The 22,412-nt window shown below is 43.2% G+C and overlaps 1 protein-coding gene across 11 annotated transcripts in view; it reads left to right on the top strand.

Annotated features, from left to right (window-relative positions):
• Positions 1 to 21,543, top strand: part of ADGRL3 (adhesion G protein-coupled receptor L3) — a 1,088,292-nt gene extending 1,066,749 nt beyond the window's left edge. For 6 of the 11 annotated variants that reach the window (XM_073686326.1, XM_073686314.1, XM_073686318.1 and 3 more), the window contains one exon: positions 19,624 to 21,543. In XM_073686326.1, coding sequence (XP_073542427.1) covers positions 19,624 to 20,411 — 788 coding nt within the window. In that variant the 3' untranslated portion in view covers positions 20,412 to 21,543. The remainder of the gene's footprint in view (positions 1 to 19,623) is intronic. The other 5 variants (XM_073686319.1, XM_073686323.1, XM_073686321.1 and 2 more) reach the window with 3 other exon arrangements.
• The last annotated feature ends 869 nt before the right edge of the window (positions 21,544 to 22,412 follow it).

Raw genomic sequence — 22,412 nt, 5'->3', positions numbered from 1 at the left:
AATGACATAACAAGGTTTTAATATTGTCCCTCAGGTATATTAAAAGCAGTCTTCCACTCATCCCCCTCCTTTATACGGATGTGATTATATGCCCCCCTGAGGTCCAGTTTAGAAAACCATTTTTCCCTGACAATCTGGTTAAAGAGGTCCGGAATGGATCTCGGACCATGATATGATATAGTTCATGGAAATCTAGGCAGTAGCGTAACAAAGAAAAATCCTGCTGCATCGGGAGATGAGGAAGGTCTGATATGAGTCTTACCAGACATTTTGTGATATAGTCCATCATGGCTTGCCTCTCCAGACCTGAAACATTATACAACCTGCTGTTAGGCAATGTGACCCCAGCAATTAGATTAATGGTGCAATCATAAGTGTTAAGTGCCAGTTGGTGGCTGGATTTGAAATGGGTCCAGGAACTTCTGTGGTCTCCCATTTCAGTCCAGCCAGGGATGATGCTGCTCAGCATCATCATCAGCCCCAACACCTAGCTGGTCCACGAGACGTACAGATTGTCTCCCGTGTATTGGTACCTAGCAATGTTAAGCATGGGTTGCAGAGGGAGACAGGGCGTTTGGAGTCTTAAGTCCAGGATTTGTCGCACTGAGCATGCCCGTGACCTGGCGGATCGTGATTAGTGGTTTGGCACCCACCTAACTCGGTGACCTGGCACAGCCTGATTGGTCCACGGGTGGCGTCACCAATGGCGCTTCGGTGGGCAGGGCTTAGTCTTTAAAAGGCCCGCCCACAAACATGGCGGCACGCTCTGATCATTGAGCAGTGATGCGATTGTGTGGACGACTGTGTTCCACAAGTAGTTTCTGTCAGGCAGGCTAGTTCCATAGAGGCAGGTAGTTTCGTCTAGCAGTCTGGCTCTGCCAAAGGAGTCGCCTAACACCCCGAGCAGCCTGCAGACGTCCTATCCACGGCCATCGCCTGTCAGCCACGTGGAGTAGTACCCTTCAGTCCGGTAACACGCCGGCTGGAGGCACGTGTACCCGTCGGCGTAGTCACACACGCATCCTAGCGCCGCCAGAGTAGTCCCTGTGCAGTAACAGGGCTACCGATAGTTTTCCGGTCGCACATCTCCCGTGCTGTCAACGGAGATTGAGCGAACCGCTATACCCGTTCCTGTGTGCAGTAACACGGAAGGGTTTATCATTTAAGTTGGTTGCTTTCCTTCTCACCCGGAAAGCGTTCGGCAGCAGTCCACCAGGCTGCATCGTGGACCCCGGGGTCGGTTGCGTTCCATTATAATAAAGTTGTTTGCAACCGCCCCCCTAACAATAAGGATGATAGGGAGGGAGTTCTTGACACCCCTGTTCTGAGAACACATCCTCAAAGTCAAACAGGTATTCCGGCAGAGACCGGGTATCAACCCTGACTAAATGGGTGCCCAAGCAGTTTGCTTGACAGTACTCGCTCCACCTTACTACCTCCTGAGTCTGCCAGTCCACCACGGGATTGTGCAACGTAAGCCAAGGTAGTCCAAGAACCACAGGAGAGGACAAGTCCTCTAGCACATAACAATCAATTGATTCAGAGTGCATGGCCTCTACCTGCAGACATATCTCTCGAACGACCTCACTAAAATACCCCTGGCTCAAGGGTGCAGAGTCTATAACGATTATGGGTATAGGTCTAGACAATTTATGTGCACTAAGACCCTGGTTCTGGACGAACCGGACGTCAATCAGATTAAACGCTGCCCCACTGTCCACAGAGGGTGAAATAATCACCCTACTTTTGCCAAAATCAATCTCGGCCAGTAAAAAGAATTGTGACCTACCCACAGAGAAAATATGTACACCCGGGTTGGTAACCTCACCGCAACCCGGGCTCCTTAGTCTACCGGCGGCTGTTTGCATTTATATATGGATGGACAAATACCCACAAAATGACCCTTCACACCAAAGAAAAAACACACTCCCTCTTTGCGTCAAACTGCAGGAGGATTCATAAAACGAGTCGTCGTCGTCCCAAACTGCATGGGTTCCTTGGTAGACTCAGCCCTAGGTTCCCTTAACCCTGGACCACCCAAAAATTGGGGCATCTCTTTATGTCTCTGGCATAGACAGAGGCCCACACGGATAGCCAGAGACATGGCCACCTCAAGGGAAACTGGGGTCTCATACCGGCAAAGGCATCCATTACTCTCACAGAAAGCCCGACAGAACTAACAAGGGAGCGCAGAGTCATTCCACTTAATAACTGTAGACCACCTAGAGAACTCAGAGCAATACTCCTCCACTGCCCGGTCTCCGTGCTGAAGCCAACATAATTTAGACTTGGTCAGAGAGACGCGGTCGGAGTCATCATAGATATGACCCAGTGCCTGAAAAAATTCCTCAATTTCTGAAGCGACTGTGAGTCGGGAGAGAAAACGCCCAGGTTTGGGGGTCACCCTGAAGGAAAGAGATTATGATCCCCACCCATTACTCCTCGGTACCTGAGGAGTGAGGACGTAACTTAAAATAGAGTTTGCAGGCCTCCCTGAAAACAACAAACTTATCTCAACCGCCAGAGAACCTATCCTTTAGAGCGATTTTGGGCTTCACCAGGGGTTTCCCTGGAGCCGCGGCCCCTGAGCCTGGAGTGAATGGGCACTGCAAAGCAACTGCACTTAAGTCTGCTACCGCCAGGCTAAGTTATTCTAGCTGCCCTGCCTTAGCAGCCACCGGATTCATAATGAATCCAAAATGGTAATGCCAATTATAATGTCACGGTACTGTTGCAGGATCTCCTGGGACAAGGGGCTTCCCTATCCCTCAAGCTATGGAGTGCCCTAGTCAATCCCTGTCCCCCGGATTATCCTGGAAAGTGGAGATGCTGGGGTCACATGCTTTGCTATGCTCCTGTCTTACCCTTATCTGTTCCCTCCCCCACCCAGGAAGGTGTGAGGCCGAAGTGTATAGGATTACACTAAACAGACAGACAAGGGAAGACAGGCAGTGATAAATGAAAACTGCAATAATACAAAATGCACTCACCAAACAACAGAGTGGAACACATCAGAGGGTAAGGTAGGTGAAGCCAAATATGAGAGGATGAGGATGAACACGCAAACAAACGCCACGCAGAAATCTCCAGAACAATTCTCCAACCGCCAACTCCAAACATCGAACAACTCCTCCAATTCCAAACCAGGCAGAATTAACTATCACTGGCAAGTTCCAAATGCCAGTGGCAAGCATATATACCAGAGGGGAGTGTCCATCACAGAACAGCTGAAGAAATATAGGATAGAGAGATCCAGGAGATCAAGTGAACTGAATAACCCTAGCAATGCCTGAGCAAAAAAAACTGCACTGTTTAGTAGCATGGTGAAGCAGTTCTAACCAGTGCAGGAGTTCGGGTGACCAGACGCCGCGATCTTCTGGCCCTCTCGCGATATACCAGTGACAATATCAATCTGAAAATCTGTGACCAATCCTCAAAAAGGAATTGCTCAGTTACGGAGCTGCACAGCGTTGCTCCATCAACTTTAAAGTGTCCGCGTCCGGTTGCTGCACATCCACCACCTATTCAAATCCATAGGGGGCGGATGTGAAGTACCCAGCCACGGCCACTATTCTGTCAACATTTGCGCTGTGCACCTCAGTAACTGAGCAGTTTCGGCTGCCGCCAACACTGGGAACAGCTGATCGGCAGTAGTAGACAACATCTTTAAACTTACTATCTTTACCAAACAGATAATGAGCAATGTAACATGCAACACTCATAAAGGATTTATGACAGGAGTAAAAACAAATAATATGTAAGCATATTTACGGATTGGGTTAAACAACAAAGTTAACTCGGCAAGACTCCTGGTAAATCACTATTTAAGGTATAGTGGCATGTAAAAGCTTAGGCATCCCTGGTCAAAATTCCTGTTATTGTGAACAGTTAAGCAAGTTGAAGGTGAAATGATCTCTAAAAGGGCTAAAGTTAAAAATGACACATTTACTTTGTATTTTAGAAGATCAAGATCTATATACATATATATACATTACAGACCAAAAGTTTGGACACACCTTCTCATTTAAAGATTTTTCTGTATTTTCATGACTTTGAAAATTGTACATTCACACTGAAGGCATCAAAACTATGAATTAACACATGTGGAATTATATACTTAACAAAAAAGTGTGAAACAACTGAAAATATGTCTTATATTCTAGGTTCTTCAAAGTAGCCACCTTTTGCTTTGATGACTGCTTTGCACACTCTTGGCATTCTCTTGATGAGCTTCAAGAGGTAGTCACCGGAAATGGTCTTCCAACAATCTTGAAGGAGTTCCCAGAGATGCTTAGCACTTGTTGGCCCTTTTGCCTTCACTCTGCGGTCCAGTTCACCCCAAACCATCTCGATTGGGTTCAGGTCTGGTGACTGTGGAGGCCAGGTCATCCGGCATAGCACCCCATCACTCTCTCTCTTCGTCAAATAGCCCTTACACAGCCTGGAGGCGTGTTTGGGGTCATTGTCCTGTTGAAAAATAAATGATGGTCTAACTAAACGCAAACCGGAAGGAATAGCATGCCGCTGCAAGATGCTGTGGTAGCCATGCTGGTTCAGTATGCCATCAATTTTGAATAAATCCCCAACAGTGTCACCAACAAAGCACCCCCACACCATCACACCTCCTCCTCCATGCTTCACGGTGGGAACCAGGCATGAAGAGTCCATCTGTTCACCTTTTCTGCGTCGCACAAAGACATGGTGGTTGGAACCAAAGATCTCAAATTTGGACTCATCAGACCAAAGCACAGATTTCCACTGGTCTAATGTGCATTACTTGTGTTCTTTAGCCCAAACAAGTCTCTTCTGCTTGTTGCCTGTCCTTAGCAGTGGTTTCCTAGCAGCTATTTTACCATGAAGGCCTGCTGCACAAAGTCTCCTCTTAACAGTTGTTGTAGAGATGTGTCTACTGCTAGAACTCTGTGTGGCATTGACCTGGTCTCTAATCTGAGCTGCTGTTAACCTTCGATTTCTGAGGCTGGTGACTCGGATAAACTTATCCTCAGAAGCAGAGATGACTCTTGGTCTTCATTTCCTGGGGTGGTCCTCATGTGAGCCAGTTTCTTTGTAGCGCTTGATGGTTTTTGCAACTGCACTTGGGGACACTTTCAAAGTTTGCCCAATTTTTCGGACTGACTGAACTTCATTTCTTAAAGTAATGATGGCCACTCGTTTTTCTTTACTTAGCTGCTTTTTTCTTGCCATAATACAAATTCTAACAGTCTATTCAGTAGGACTATCAGCTGTGTATCCACCAGACTTCTGCACAACACAACTGATGGTTCCAACCTCATTTATAAGGCAAGAAATCCCACTTATTAAACCTGACAGGGCACACCTGTGAAGTGAAAATTATTTCCGGTGACTACCTCTTGAAGCTCATCAAGAGAATGCCAAGAGTGTGCAAAGCAGTCATCAAAGCAAAAGGTGGCTACTTTGAAGAACCTAGAATATAAGACATATTTTCAGTTGTTTCACACTTTTTTGTTAAGTATATAATTCCACATGTGTTAATTCATAGTTTTGATGCCTTCAGTGTGAATACACAATTTTCATAGTCATGAAAATACTGAAAAATCTTTAAATGAGAAGGTGTGACTGTATATATATATATATATATATATATATATATATATATATATATATATATATATGTCATTTTTTACATTTTAAAAATTATCAAAAGGAAAATGGGTTGATGGGAAATTCTGGGCACCCTTGGAGATTTCTGTACTCAGATAACTTTTACCAAGGTTTCAGATCTTAATTAGCATGTTAGGGTTATGGCTTGTTCACTATTTTCATTAGGAAAGGCCAAGTGATGCAAATTTCCCAGCTTTCTAAAAACCCAGCCTTCTTTAACCTTGTGCCAAAAAACAGCAGCCATGGGTTCTTCTAAGCAGCAGCTGCTTAGCTGAAAATGGTGGAAGCCCACAAAGCAGGAGAAGGCTATAAGAAGATAGCTAAGGGTTTTCAAGTTGCCCTTTCCTCAGCTCGAAATGTACTTAAGAAATGGCAGTTAACAGGAACAGTGGAGATCAAGGTAAGGTCTGGAAGACCAAGCAAAATTTCAGTGAGAGCTGGTCGTACAATTGCTAGAGAGGCAGAACAGAACCAATGATGTGTGGTGCTGGCATCATTGCTGCTACCGTGCAAACAAATGCTGGCAGGGAACAACAGAAAACAGCAGTATTGAAATTGCATAAGTTTTAATAGGAGAGTATTGTGGGTTTATATCACATGCTGTCGGATATATTTTTTTCTTTCTTACAATTTTTCTGTCACATTAGATTATTGCATATGTTTCATCTTACATGTCTTGTGGTTTCTTTAGTCTGAAATATCTTAAAATGATTATTTTTCATATTGCTTATGACAGGGATGTCAAACTCAAACACACAAAGGACCAAAATGAAAAACTTAGACAAAATCACGGGCCAGCCAGTATACAGTATAAGGGGCCCCACAAAGTCCTCCATATAGAATAATGAGCCCCACATAGTTCTCAATACAGAATAATAGGCCCCACATCGTCCTCCATACAGAATAATGGCCCCACATAGGGTGGTGGTTCTGGTGTCTAGAGCCAAATAAAACCACCCTGCAGGCCAGATTTGGCCCACGGACCAGAGTTTGACACTTGTGGCTTATGACTATCAGTTAAAGCCTCTGAGGGCAAAAGTTATAAAATGAGATAGGTGGACATGTTTTGTTGACATTTAATTTCTCAACATGTATTATTTAGAACTAGTGATGGGCGAGCACTAAAATGCTCGGGTGCTCGATGCTCGGGTCGAGCAAATTGGAATACTCGGGTTCTCGACCTGAGCAACGAGCCCAATGTAAGTCTATGGGAAACTCGAGCATTTTTCAGGTGGCTTCCCCCGGCGGTCTACAGAGGCCTAAAAATTGGCCAAATCGATGGGAACTGTGCTCAAATGTCATGGGAACAGCATGGGGAAGACCCCTGGAAGCATTTCTGACTCCCAGGTCACTGCTGTCAACAACTTTGTCAGAGGTATTACGCCACTTTTACGGACTCACCATAAAACATACAAAAACGAAACCAAAATGGATTTTCCTAGGAAATATGTTAAGGAACATCCTTTCCAGGGTAATGACTTGTATATAAGGCAAAATAAATAACCAAAAACAAAAATACTCTTCCACACCTTGGGCTATACTGTTATTGCGTATGCAGTGAGTGGCTGGTCTGCCCAAAATTTGGACGCACCCCAATACCCCTTTGAAGAGACTTAGAGGAGGGCCTCCTGAAAACAATGTTCCCATTATTAGGAAGTGGGTCTCCCATACTGTTTGCCTATGCAGTGAATTCAAGGGCTGCCAAAAATTTGGACCTACTCCAATGCCTCTTGGAAGAGACGTAAAGGAGGGCCTCCTTAACCCCTTACTTACCGGGGACGTATTAGTACGCATATTTGCGATCCCCCCGTTCAGTGAGGGCTGCTGCGCTGAGCCCTCACTGAACGGAGCACATGTCAGCTGATTCTTACAGCTGACATGTGCCCGCAACAGCCGCGGGTGGAATCGCGATCCACCCGCGGCTGTTAACATGTTAAATGCTGCTGTCAATCTCCGACAGCAGCATTTAACGCACGCTTCTGGGTAGCGCGTCAAAAGCCCCACCCACCGGCGACCCCGTCACGTGATCGCGGGTCGCCGATGGGCGTGCATGACAACCCAGGGTCTGCAGCAGACGCCTGTGGTTGTCATGATCTTGTCGCTATGAGCGCCACCTAGTGGTCGGCGCTCATAGCACAGGACCATTTCTGCTGCATGCAGGAGACCTGCTCGTCCCCTGTATGTAGCAGAGGCGATCGGATAGTTGCTACTTCTAGTCTCCTATGGAGACTATAGAAGCTTGCAAAAAGTAAAAAAAAAAGTTTTTAAAAATATAAAAAAAAATAAAAAAATATTAAAGTTTAAATCACCCCCCTTTCGCCCCATTCAAAATAAAATATATAAAAAAAAACCCCACATACACATATTTGGTATCGCCGCGTTCAGAATCGCCCGATCTATCAATATAAAAAAAGAATTAATCCGATCGGTAAACGGCGTAACGAGAAAAAAATTCTAAACGCCAGAATTACGTTTTTTGGTCGCCGCAAAATTGCAATAAAATGCAATAACGGGCGATCAAAACATCGGATCTACCCCAAATGTTATCAATAAAAACGTCAGCCCGGCGCGCAAAAAATAAGCCATCAACCAGCCCCAGATCACGAAAAATGGAGACGCTAAGGGTCTTAGAAAATGGCGCTATTTTTTTTTTTTACCAAATTTTGGAATTTTTTTTCACCACTTAAATATAAAAGAACCTATACATGTTTGGTGTCTATGAACTCGTAATGACCTGTAGAATAAGAAGGGCAGGTCAGTTTTAGCATTCAGTGAACGTGGTAAAAAAATAAATAAAAAACAACTGTGGTATTGCACTTTTTTTGCAATTTTACCGCACTTGGAATTTTTTTCCCGTTTTCCCGTACAGGATATGGTAAAACTAGTAATGGCGTTGAAAAGTACAACTCGTCCCGCAAAAAATAAGCCCTCACATGGCCATATTGACCAAAAAATAAAAACGCTATGGCTCTGGGAACAAGGGGAGCAAAAACGAAAATGCAAAAATGAAAAATGCTCCGGGGCTTAAGGGGTTAAAAAAATTGTTCCCATTATTAGAAAGTAGGTCTCCCATTGTGTTTGCCTATGCAGTGAATGCAAGGGTTGCCAAAAATTTGGAGGCACTCCAATGCCCTTTGGAAGAGACGTGGAGGTCAGAGGGCCTCCTGAAAACAATGTTCCTATTATTAGGAAGTGGGTCTCTCATAGTGTTGGCCTATGCAGTGAATGCAAGGGCTGCCAAAAATTGGGAGGCACTCCAATGCACCTTGGAAAAGTCATGGAGGAGGGCCTCATAAAAAAATGTTCCCATTAGAAAGGAGCGGGTCTCCTATACTTGTAATGCCTATGCACTAAGTGTATGGGTTGACAAACATTTACCCCTGGGGGGTATGCATGAACATACTGTATAAAAAAAATTTTTTATGGGCATCATAAATAACATTTAAAAAAATAATGTGGGTGTTGCATCACGGACCACGGTCACCCTGGTAATATGGTGGTGGAAGATGAGGATGAGGTGAAGGAGGAGGACAAGAGCAAGTAGCCAAAATCAGGAAGCGTATACCCATGTGTGGGTGTGAAAAGGTGCATGGGAATACACCTCCCAAAAAAAGACACTAGGTTTGAGTTTGTTACGCTGCTATCATTCGCTGGTGTTGAGAAGTCTGGCCCAATCCAGCCCTTGTTCATTTTTATAAGAGTCAGCCTGTCAGCATTTTCAGTTGACAGGCGGATGCGCTTATCAGTTATAATTCCACCAGCGACACTAAAACCCCGCTCTGATAAAACGCTAGCGGCAGGGCAGGCCAGGACCTCCAAGTTGTAGAGAGCCAGTTCATTCCACGTGTCCAGCTTGGATACCCAATAATTATAAGGCACAGAGGAATCACGGAGGACGTTGGTACGGTTGGCAAGGTACTCCCTCAGCATCTTCCCAAACTTTGCACTCCTTGTGAGAGTACCCCGCACCTCAGGGCCTGTGCGATGGGAGGGGCTGAGAAAACTCTCCCAGAACTTGGACAGTGTTCCCCTGCCTCTGCTGGATTGAAGTTGTGTCTCTCTCGGCTGTACTCCTTGGTTGTCCAACGAACTGTGACCTCTGCCGCCAGCGTTTTCAGATGGGAATTTTTTTAATAGCTCCGCAACATGGACCTTCTGGTACTGCCCCATTTTTGTAGACCTGTCCGCCTCAGGAATAAGAGACATAAGTTCTCCTTGTAGCGTGGGTCTAGAAGTGTCACCAACCAGTAATGACTGTCACCCAAAATTTTGAGAACGCGAGGGTCACGGGAAAGGCAGCGTAACATAAACTCAGCCATGCCTGCCAGACTGCTAAAAGGCAAGACTTCTGTGTCCTCACCAAGAGGACGACTGACCATGTTCTCCTCCTCCTCCTCCCTGTCCTCAGGCCATCCACGCTGAACAGACAGTATGACAGCTGTGAAGGTAGTACCGTCTATAGCGCATGAAACTAGTTCCTGTTCTTCCTCCTCCTCCTCTTCCTCATTGTCACCCAATCCACATTGGGATGAGATGAGGCTGGGCTGTATGTAAACACCCTGTATGGTTCCTGGCTCCATCTCATCGTGCTCCGCCTGCAATGTATCCTCTTTGATTGTGAGCAGAGAGCATTTCAGAAGACAGAGAAGCGGAATGGTGATTCTAATTATGGCGTTATCGCCGCTCAACATCTTGGAGGAGTCCTCAAAGTTTTGGAGGATGGTGCAGATGTCTGTCCGTCCATTTCTAAAATGGGCACACAGGCGGCGTACTTTGACGAGCAGATCCGGCAGCTCTGGGTAGCTTTTGAGAAACCGCTGAACCACGAAGTTAAGTACATGGGCCAGACATGGTACATGTGTGAGCTCGCCTCGCCTCAGAGCCGCCACCAGGTTCCGGCCATTGTCACACACGATCATGCCTTGCTGTAGGTTCAGCGGTGTCAGCCACAGATCTGCCTGCTCTTTCAGAGCTGTCCACAACTCTTCAGCATTGTGCGGTTTGTCACCTAAGCATATTAGCTTCAGCACAGCCTGTTGCCGCTTGGCCGAGGCAGTGCTGCAGTGCTTCCAGCTTGTGACTGATGTGGTCATTTTGGAAATGGAGGAGGAGGCTGAGGAGGATGAGGTGCATGAGCTGTAGACTGTGGGGGCAACCTTGATTGACCTAGGGCCCGCAATCCTCAGCGTCAGGAGGATGTGTTCTGTCCCAAGGTCCGACTGGGTCCCGGCTTCCACTATGTTAACCCAGTGTGCCGTCAGCGAGATGTACCCTCCTTGCCCACAAGCACTTGTCCACGTGTCCGTGGTTAGGTGGACTTTCCCTGTAACTGCATTGTTGAGGGCACGGCTAATGTTGTGGGACACGTGCTTGTGTAATGCGGTACCGAGGTACAGCTGCCGCCATCAGGTTGCGGGAAGCTTCCATCTCCACGAGCCTAAAAGGCAACATTTCGAGCCCAAGCAGTCGCAAAATGTGGAAATTTAGTAGTGTGGCCTGTGGGGAGTTGGCTGTGTATTTGCTCTTGCGTTCCAAGGACTGGGGTATGGACAAATGAACACTGCGCTGGGACAAGGACGTGCTTGCTGATGGTGCTAGTTGAGAGTGTGCAACGACAGGTGCAGGGCAGGAGGCATCTTCGCATGCACTCTGGACCTGGGATTGGCTTGCACACACAATAGCGGAAGAAGCAGTGGTGTCACCAGCAGACACTGTTCCTGGACCCTGGGGTTCGGTCCACAAAGTCGGGTACTTTGTTGCCATGTGCCTGATCATGCTGGTGGGTCTCAGGCTGGTTGTTTTGCTACCCCTGCTGATGCTGGCCTGGCAGGTGGTGCAAATGGCCTTTTTGGGGTTATCTGTCTTTAAAAACAACCAGACTCGGGAAGACCTAACAGTTGTACTGGCAACTTCCGTCGGGTTGCTGTTACGGGGAACGGTTGCCCACCTTCTGTCTGCGGCCAGCACACTGCTTCTTCCTGCCTGTTGGGTTGCTCTGCCTTCCTTCCCCAGTGTGCTGCTGTCCTCGCTCTGCATGTCCCCCTTCAGGTTGGGTCAGTTACTATATCATCCACCACCTTGTCTTCCACTTCCGCACCCTGGTCCTCCTCCTGACTTTTTGGCAATTATGTCTCATTATCGTCCACCTCTTGTGACACTTTCCCATCTTCGCCTTCATATGACCGTGGCTGCTCAAATATTTGAACATCGCTACATGCGATCTCCATTTGCCCCGCTTCAAGTGGACCAGGCGAGAGGCCCGAATCTATAAATGGAAAAGTGAACAGTTCTTCGGAGTGTCCAAGTGTGGGATCAGTTGTCTCTGGGCACTCGGCATGGTGGGAGGAAGGAGGATCATGGTGAGGAATATGCAGTTCAGACTTACGGCTACTGAGACTTGACCGTGTGGAATACAGGGTGGTGATGGTGGCTAAGTGACTGGAAGCATTATCTGCTATCCAACCAATAACCTTTTCACACTGCTCTGTGTTCAAAAGTGGTTTTCTGCGGTCCCCTATTAATTGGGACTGGAAGGTCGAGCTAGAAGATGTGGGTGTTTGTTGTGGCACAATTTCAGCTTGCCCACAGGCTCGGCTTCTCCATGCACCATCACCATCACGTCCAGTTCCCCGTCCCTTGCCACATGCCTTGCCCATTTTAAATGGAGGACAATATCTTCCACTCTCACTACAAATGGCTGAATTTGGAGCGAACTTATATGTGATCCGTGTGACGGACAAACCACAGTTTTAAATAGCTGACCTGTAGGTAACTATTTTTAACAGCGCCGACCTCGTGTCAATAAGTTCACTGACACACTGCAACAAAATTTAAATGAAGGCCAGAAATGTCAATATTTTCGGCGCAATTATATATGATCCGTGTGACGGACAAACCACAGTTTTAAATATCTGGACTGTAGGTAACTATTTTTAACAGCAAACTGGTGTCAATAACTTCACTGACACACTGAAACAAAATTTTACTGGAGGCCAGAAATGGCAATATTTTCAGCGCAATTATATGTGATCCGTGTGACGGACAAACCACAGTTTTAAATAGCTGGCCTGTAGGTAACTATTTTTAACAGCGCCGACCTCGTGTCAATCAGTTCACTGACACACTACAACAAAATTTAAATGGAGGCCAGAAATGGCAATATTTTCAGCGCAATTATATTTGATCCGTGCGACGGACAAACCACAGTTTTAAATAGCTGGCCTGTAGGTAACTATTTTTAACAGCAAACTGGTGTCCAATAGCTTCACTGACACACTGCAAGAAAATTTCAATGGAGGCCAGAAATGGCAATATTTTCAGCGCAATTATATGTGATCCGTGTGACAGACAAACCACAGTTTTAAATAGCTGGATTTTTAGCACTGTAATATGGAAAGGACCTGGCTGTATTCTGCAGTGCCAACAAGCAAATGGTGCAGATAAACGGTGTTCTCTGGATTGCTTTTAAGTAAATAATCAGGATTAAGATAAAAAAATATATATTCCTGGCCCCTGATACCTGGGCCTATTTCTACAAATATCTGTAAAAGCACCAGCAGACAGAACTGGAATGGACCCTCTTGCTATATGCACTGCAGTCTGCTATATACCCTGCCTGTCTAGCACTGATATCTCTGCAGCTGGATTAGTCCTCAGAAGGACTGTTAGTTGAGATGGATATGTGTCTCTAATATAGTCTGGTATACCTACACTAACTAGAAACAAGTAAATCTCTCCCTAGCTCAGCAGCAGCTCTCCCTACACTGTCTGATTCCGGAGTGACTGTGACGAGCATGGCGGCGCCAGGTCTGATATAGACCTGATGACGTTGTGCGGCCAGCCAATCACGGTAGTGCCACAACCAACATGGCTGCGGCATTACAGTATGTGGCATACAATTCCTGCATGTTAATTGGCACTCTAAAGAGCACCAAACATGCAGGGAGGGGACCCGAGCTCCCGCCGAGCACCCCCAGAAATACTCGGCGAGTGCCGAGCATCTCGAGCAGTGAGATGCTCGGGTGAGCACCTAGCAGTAGCGAGCATGCTCGCTCTTCACTATTTAGAACCCTAAATGAGGTTTAGCTGTGAGTGACAGTCTCACCCCCATAGTCTCAACAATTGACCAATACCCTAGTGTTACCATGCTTGTGGTGGAATTATGTTAAAAAAGTGTAAAAAAGCTATACTTGTGTGTATGTGTGCATCTATGTATATATAACATTGGAATTGCAACACCAAGATGTAAAAATTGTATAACTATGGAAATCACAGGGTCGATAGACATGTTAATGATATGCATGGCAAAAAAATGTAAACAAAATTTTCAAAACATCTCGATTTATTCAGTATAAAATGTGTGTGCCATGCACAGAAATACGCTCACTTACAGGCATTGTCATGCTATCACTGAGGTTATTAATGTTTTTTTGAGGAATGGTCTGTCACACTGATTGCACTCGGGCATGCAAATTCATCAAGATCCGATAATGGCAGATCCCTTTGCATTTGCCAACCAATGATGTTCCAGATGTGTTTGATGGGAGACCATTCCTTAGATGCTGCAGACCATGCTACCACACTTAGGCCATGCAGGCTGCTCCCAGTAGGAGAAGCAACATGCTGCCTGGCATTGTCATGTCGAAAAACAGCTTTAGGGAAACTTTGAAGAAATGGCTGTATCACTGGTTCCACCACCAAATCCATGTAAAGCCAAGCTGTTAGTGTACCTACAATGAAGATTTGAGGGGTCTGTCTACCATACATTATACTACTCTACAACCTAATCCTGGGAGTAGGACTGGTGTGACCATCCCTCATGAATGCCTCTTCATGGCTTTGCCTATGTAGCCCCCGGACCAATCTCTGGTTATTCAAGACAAAAGCGTGACTCATTGCTAAAAAGGAAAGACCATTCATACAAGCTTCTTGTCTGCAGATGGAGACTACATGGGTTATGTCATGAAGAGGCCATCACAAGGGATTGTCAAACTGGCCAACTCCTGGGATTATGGCACGGTTAAGTCTCTTCCTGTAGGCCCTGGCTGTCTATTCGAATTATGTTTTCTCTGAAGTGTTGGGAGCCACTGACTTTCAGTCATAGGGACGTGCATGGAGTGGTTACAGTCATTACTCACAGCACCACTCACTATAATGTGATCGACAGCTGTAAGCACGCCCTGGCACTTTGACAGCCGCTTCTGCAGAGTTAGCTTTCAATTGAAGTGCTGGGATATGCTTATAGCCACAGCTCACAATATTGTTAATTATGCAGTGAGTGCAGCCACACCGTGCAGGCCCCTATGACAGAAAGCCGGCAGCTCCTGGAAGGAAATATGTTTTTTTTCACCTCATAGTTACGCTTTCAGTAATGCAGCCAGGAATTGTAATGCTATTTATCTGCAGAATAACCTTATTTCTTTAGATAAATAGTGTTTACCAAGGTTTAAAAAGTGACATGCTTTAACCCCTTAACAACCTTGGGTCTTTCTGTTTTTGTGTTTTAATTTTTTCCTCCCCTTCTTCCCAGAGCCAGAACTTTTTTATTTTTTGGTCAATATGGCTGTGTGAGGGCTTATTTTTTGCGGGACGAGTTGTACTTTTAAACGCCATCACTGGTTTTACCATATCGTGTGCTGGAAAACGGGAAAAAAATTCCAAGTGCGGTGAAACAGCAAAAAAAAATGCAATTCCACAGTTGTTTTTTGGGTCCTCTTTTTACCACGTTCACTGATTGCTAAAACTGACCTGCCATCATTATTTTCCAGGTCATTACGAGTTCATAGACACCAAACATGTATAGGTTCTTTTTTATTTAAGTGGTGAAAAAAAAATCCAAAGTTTGCTAAAAAAAAAAAGAAAAAAATGACGCCATTTTCGGAGAGCTGTAGCTTCTCCATTTTTCGGGATCTGGGGCTGGGTGAGGGCTTATTTTTTGCGCGCCAGGCTGACGTTTTTATTGATACCATTTTGGGGTAGATCTGATGTTTTGATCGCCCGTTATTGCATACGTAATTCTGGCGTTTAGAATTTTTTTCTCGTTACGCCGTTTACTGATCCGATTAATTCTTCTTTTATATTGATAGATCTGGCGATTCTGAACGCGGAAATACCAAATATGTGTATGTGGTGTTTTTCTATATATTTTATTTTGAATGGGGCGAAAGGGGGGTGATTTAAACTTTTATATATTTTTTATTTTTTTAATATTTTTAAAAACTTTTTTTTTACACTTTCTGCTTGCTTCTATAGTCTCCATAGGAGACTAGAAGCAGCAGTTGTCTGATTGCTTCTACTGCATACAAGCGATGAGCAGATCGCTTGTATGCAGGAGAAATGCTCACTTGCTATGAGCGCTGACCACTAGGTTGCGCTCATAGCAATTGAGACATGACAACCACAGGCGTCTGCTGCAGACCCTGGGTTGTCATGCCCACCCATTGGTGACCCGCGATCACGTGACGGGGTCACCGATGGGCAGGGCTTAGGACGCGCTTCCCAGAAGCGCGAGTTAAATGCCGCTGTCAGAGATTGACAGCGGCATTCTACCCGCGGCTGTTGCGGGCACATGTCAGCTGTAATAATCAGCTGACATGTGCTCGGTTCAGTGCGGGCTCACCGCCGGAGCCCCCGCTGAACCGGCCTTCCCGACCTGGTGCGTACTATTACTGACCAGGTCGGAAGGGGGTTTTAAAGTCCCTCACCTTGCATGGGCTCCTATAAAGTTGCAATTCCCATGGGTCCCACTGCAATCTGCCTAAACTAAGCTCCTCTTTCCTCCATCTGAGTCTGTTTGCATGGTGCATGCCAGATTTAGTGTATGTGCAATACAAACTTCAGCAGGAAAAAAAAAATCACAGTCTCTGTGTTTTTCAGCTGGCAGAAAAAATACCCAATTTTGCGCACTGTCCATGAATTTACAGACAGTGGGCAACTCTACTGCTAGTATGGAGGTCTTAATGTGGAGACAGTGTTGGGGTCATGGTCTGAAATAATATTACATATATTATGTTTAGTTACCACGGGCAATAATTAGATAGAGTTCAAGGACCAGTTTGCACCTTATAGCTTTCATGCATTGGTACAATATTTTAGGGACCAGTCTAAAGGCAGAAGTATAATCAAGAACTTCTTTATACATTAATGCTGTAGAAATATACGGCACTCTGTCAGGGAGATTGTGGTGCTCGAGTAGGGGTCCAGTTGAAAAATATAGTGAGAAAAACTCAATATGGCAGTGAATGAGTAAAAAGTTTTTAGCGGCAAGCCAAAATAATATAACATTTCAGTCCTAATCCGGACGTTCATCAGAAAATGATTGCCGTAGAATAGTGATCGTGTGCATCGGGGCAGCGCAGTGGAAATGCGTCCTGGGTCTCTACACACAGCACTACACTGGCGACACTGGCTACACACACTGGCAACCCAGGAGGCATATTCACTTCACTGCCATGATGCAGATGATCCCTTATTCAGTGACAATCAGTTAAGACAAAGGTACGGATTAGGACCGAAACGTTATAATATTATATTGGATTGTCATTAAAAACTTTTTGTTCATTCACTGCAAAATCGAGTGCCAAGTTTTTCTCACTTTCTTTATACATTAAAACTTGCAAAAATTTGCTAGCTTGAGCTGAACATTTTATTCTCTTTGACAATGGCAATATACAAAAAATAAAAAAAAGTTACAAATAAAGGGAGAAAAAATGCAAAAATTGAGCACAAAAATCTAAATGCTCAACATGTTTAACATAAAATAATTCATAAAAGATTATTCATAATTAACAATGCTGGGATATAGAAAATTAATGTCAATAAAGTAAATCTTAAAAAAAATAACTATTATTTCAAAGGATTTATAAAGATGTATCAGGTGCTATGTGATACTAAGTTTGTAATATCTCAGGATAAGCAGGTAATGAACACAAAAGGCTCACCACAGATTTGGTCCACAGGTACCAGAAAAATAATATAACTGAAGCATCAATACAAATTAGTTGAAATTACCACACAAAGTGTACAATATTGTGCAATAATAATACACCATAAGGCTGTGTGCCCACGATGCGTTTTTTAAGCTTTACCGCAGCGGCAATTCTGCTGCAGAAACGCTTAAAAACGCTTGGTAGAAGGCCTGCCATGTTCCCCAATGATAATCCACATCTGCTGTGCACATGCTGCGGAAATTTCCGCTGCGGATTATCATTGCACTACCAATTACTTTTCGGAAGTGCGGCGTTTTCGCCGCCATTGACTTGCACTGGAACGCATGGAATCCGCATCACTGGATCTGTACATGCGGAATCCATGTGTTTCAATATGCGGATGGTACCCGGGTTTGGAGAAGAGGACACTCTCCTCCGGACCCGGGTACCATAGAACCTGTAAAAAAAAGAATAAAATAAAAAATAAACATTATACTTAGCTTCTGATGGCCCCCGGTATCCTTGTCTCGGCTTGCCGGCAGATCGTGGTGGACTCAAGGACCTGCCATGACGTCATTTAGTCATGTGACGGGTCACGCGGAGCATTTCTGCATCATGGGCACATAGCCTTACTTGGGAAATTATAAAAATGCCTAAAAAATGCTTACCAATACCGTTTCTCCTGCCTGTGCTCTGGGTTCATCAAAGCTCTATCACAGTTCATTTAACATCTTAATGACATTAAATAGGGCTAAACAACAATTACAAGCAGGACATGCCCAACAGTGAATATCAAAGATTAGTTGATAATGTGCATAAAAATAATTGTGACTCACCACGACATGATGTGCAAGGTTTTATGGCAGGCACAATGGAGACTGTAATCCTAGTGAATCAGGCAATGCCTAAGAAGTACTAAGCTCCACTAGAGGTCAGTACTCTTTATTAATTGTTTGACGTAACAGTTTTGTTTCAAGATAACTTTATTGACATTACATCTGTATAGCTCAGAGTCAGGATGGACAACTCAGATATACTCAGATGACTGCCACCTGGGCCATAAAGGGGTTAGCCACTACTTTTTTATACTTTTGGATCCTTACGATTGACCACCAGTAGCTGATTGGCAGGGGTTGTGACACCCAGCACCCCTGACCATAAGCTGTTTCTGCCAGCCAGAAGTTCTCAGATGCTGCTGGATCACAGAAGCTCCATCATACTGCAGATCCACCCCTTATTCATTTGAATTGGATCTGCGGTATCTGGCTGTGGCCGCTACATATTTGATGGAGCTGTTTTGTCTGGCAGCATCCGAGAACTTCCGGTCGTTGCTGGCAACAGTTAATATGTGGGGCTTCTGGGTGTCGCACCCAAACTGATGAGACATTGATGGCCTATGCTGATGTTAGGCCATCAATAAAAAAAGCAGTGGCCAGCCTCTTTCAGGAGAGGCTGATTTAGGAAACACAATATGCTATTCCATTTTAAGTTCTGCAGGGCTACTAAATGCCCCCAAACGTGTAGTCGTTTGGCGGTGGTTTAACTCCATAAGTAATGCTGTTTAAATTCCTTTTTCGTTTCTTTTTTTTTACTGTAGCTTTTGTATTCTTTGTTCTTTCGGATTACTGAGAAGACACTGACATTAACCTGATAAATAAAGTATAAATGTTCCTATTTATCTTGCCTCATTGTTGCAGATAAATATAGATGAGAGGACTTAAGTGATGAAATAATGCAATTTAACAATACAACATGGTTAATTTCAGTAGTCTAAATCAAGTTGACAATCAAAATGAAGGATAAAGTTTGTTCATAATTCAATTCTAAGTTTATTCAGTAAAGTAGACGGGCGCACAACAGCAGCGTTACCTATGGTCTGTAAAATGATTATAAATAATCACTATAATCAGCAAGTTCTCTATTCTAATATATTGCCTGGGAATTTATGTCTGGTTGGCAACCATGACCCAAAATTGGGCTTAAATAAACTATTGTAAATAATTTTTACCATGTTCTAATAATAAGTGTTTTTCTTTTTATTAATATTTTCCAGAGGGAATCCTGAACAATGCCAGAGATACAAGTGTCATGGATACTCTACCACTGAATGGTAACCATATGAACAGCTATAACATTGCAACACGGGAATACTTTAGGGACTGTGTAAAAATAATCGACCGTGGCTTTAACCACAAAGAATCTGCCTTAGAAAAAAAGATTTTGAAGGAGCTCACTTCTAACTATATACCTTCCTATCTGAATAACCATGAACGCTCATGTGAACAAAGTAGGAATCTAGTAAACAAGTTGATAAATAACATTAACAATTTAAAAGAGGATGAAGCAGTTCTCGATGATGCTCCATGCTTTACTAATGAGGAAATTCTTGGTTTAGAACTGATAAATGAGGAATCTAATGCTCCATTGCTGCCCTCCCGTGCCCTCGCTATCGATAGTTATCAGCCTCTTCACTTTACTAGGGGAAAAATTCCACCAGAAAACAGTGAAAGTGTTTTCCCTTTGTTAACAAATGAGCACATTGAAGCAATGCAATCACCTAACAGAGATTTTCTCTACACAAGCATGCCAACTCTAACTGGCACAGCTCTCACAGGAAGTGTTACAACTGGTACTCAAGCAGATTCATCACCAGTCAAAACTAAGGATGCAGAAGAATCATACTATAAAAGCATGCCAAACTTGGGTACCCAACATAAAATACATCAACTTCACACATACTATCCGTTAGGACGGGGAAGCAGTGATGGATTCATATTTCCACTGAGCAAAGATGGAACACCTTTTGCTGAAAAACCAGCTCACCTCGTCACAAGTCTATAGGATGTGAAAGAGAAAAGTAGTAATCTTAACAAACTCTTTTATGATTTACTATAAGAAATAATATTGTGTGTGCTCCTAAATCTTTATGCTGTAAGACATTTTTTAAAATGACATTTTTAGTCCTGTGTACGGGATACAAATGTAATGCTCTGTTTTCTTTTTCTTCTTTTTTTTAAGTAATTGTCCCAAAAAGACTTAATTATGTTAATAAAAAAATAAGAAAGAATGAAAGAAAGAGAGAGACAATGAATGGCAATATTTGTAGCTTTTATGTATTATACTGTTACCTGAATAATTGGATATTGTTTCTTAATAACACACAATAATTTTGATTGGTGGCTTGACATTTACCGGTATATAAAAATGTATTTTTCACATTCATTAGTCACAATTTGGTACTGAAATTGTCACATAACAACATTATATATTTAGATCAACAGTTTGGGACAGATTTAGCAATGTATTAACACCAGATTTCTGGCAGAAATACAATGAGAGATCTGGCATTCATACAAGACACCATTTACGAAGCCCTGTGCTCATTTTTCAAAACATGCAATTAGATTAGAAACAGTTGGTTGGGCTTCAAATTTCCTTGACGTTTGACTCATTTACTAATAATCTACATGGCTTTACTGATTAGAAAAGTCTAGAACTAATCTGGAGTTGTATTTAACCAGTGCTTGCTGCTCAGGAGAGAAATAGCAGTGGTAGACCTACCTACCATAGAGGCAGTCCTGAACACCCTTTGAGAGAGGGTATCTATTCCAGGTCACTTTCAGCCACACTTGAACGAATGGTGATAATCAGCATATGGAAGTTATCTTCACAACTGCTACAAGGTTAGCAAGGAAATGAAAAATGTGATTAAGCTAGAAAAATGAGATAAGGTCACCAGTACTTGTCCTACAAGTAAGAAATGTTGTGGTGTTAATCAGCAATTTAAGAATTGGCCATGTCTGGTTTAGGGAAACTAGAATGTGAGCCCGACTGGGGACAGGTACTGTTGAATGATGACAATGTCAGTACGGCGCTAAGCAAGAGAAATAATCTGAAAGGGGCTGATTTTTTTAATCTTTGTCCCCCTTCTTCTTGTACACCAGCGACCAGTATTAATAAATCTCCATCATTATGTTATCAAATTCTTCATTCCATTTAACAATGCAATCTATCAATATCTATTTTCTGGTACTGTTATGAAAATGATTATACCACATCCACATTCCAATCGAAGACATAATTGAAATAGTGCTGCAAACTTTTAGGCTTACCATAATATTTTTATTATTATTTATTTTATTTTTTTATTATTACAGGTGACAAAATGTTGCTATGTCAAAATAAGAAAATGGATTCAAAATGAACAAAAACTCAATCCTCAAAATATTAACCAATTTTAGAATCACATGCTAATTTGATATATTTGTTATGTGCTGTATTAACAAACTATACAAACAAATTAAATGAAAAGAAAACTAATGGCATAAATATAAAGATTTAATGTGATGTGCATTTACTATCATCGCACCTCTAATGTATGCTTTTTTTCCTGAAAGTTGTGTCCCTGTTAATGTAGTGAAAAAAATATAAATTTTTTTGTTCTTATTGTCTCACAGCTTTGTCTCAGTCAAAAATTGTCATTTTTGTTAATTTTTTTGTTCATAAAAACAAGTAGGTTGATTTTGAAGTACTTATATTAACAAAATATTGTTTTCTAATTTCCAATATTTGCTTTATTTTAATTATTTTTTGTATTTTTGTTTACATGTTATATATTTTTTTAATGGAAGTTCATGAATATAATGATTATACCCATAAACTTCCAATAATCTCGCATGATTGTAACAGGCTAAATGGCAATTTGGTTTTGTATAATCCAGAAAATAAAAAGGGTTTGTTCAAGTTAATATTGAAATTTCCAAACATTCGATAACTGTTCACAAGGTTCATCCTATATAAAACAACTTTTGTTTATTGTATCGTAAACTCTATTTACTTTTT

This window comes from Phyllobates terribilis, unplaced genomic scaffold, assembly GCF_046119375.1.
Source record: "Phyllobates terribilis strain yellow unplaced genomic scaffold, ASM4611937v1 Scaffold_1__5_contigs__length_1240528914, whole genome shotgun sequence".
In the NCBI taxonomy this organism is placed as follows: domain Eukaryota; kingdom Metazoa; phylum Chordata; class Amphibia; order Anura; family Dendrobatidae; genus Phyllobates; species Phyllobates terribilis.
This window is presented reverse-complemented; position numbering and strand designations above follow the sequence as displayed.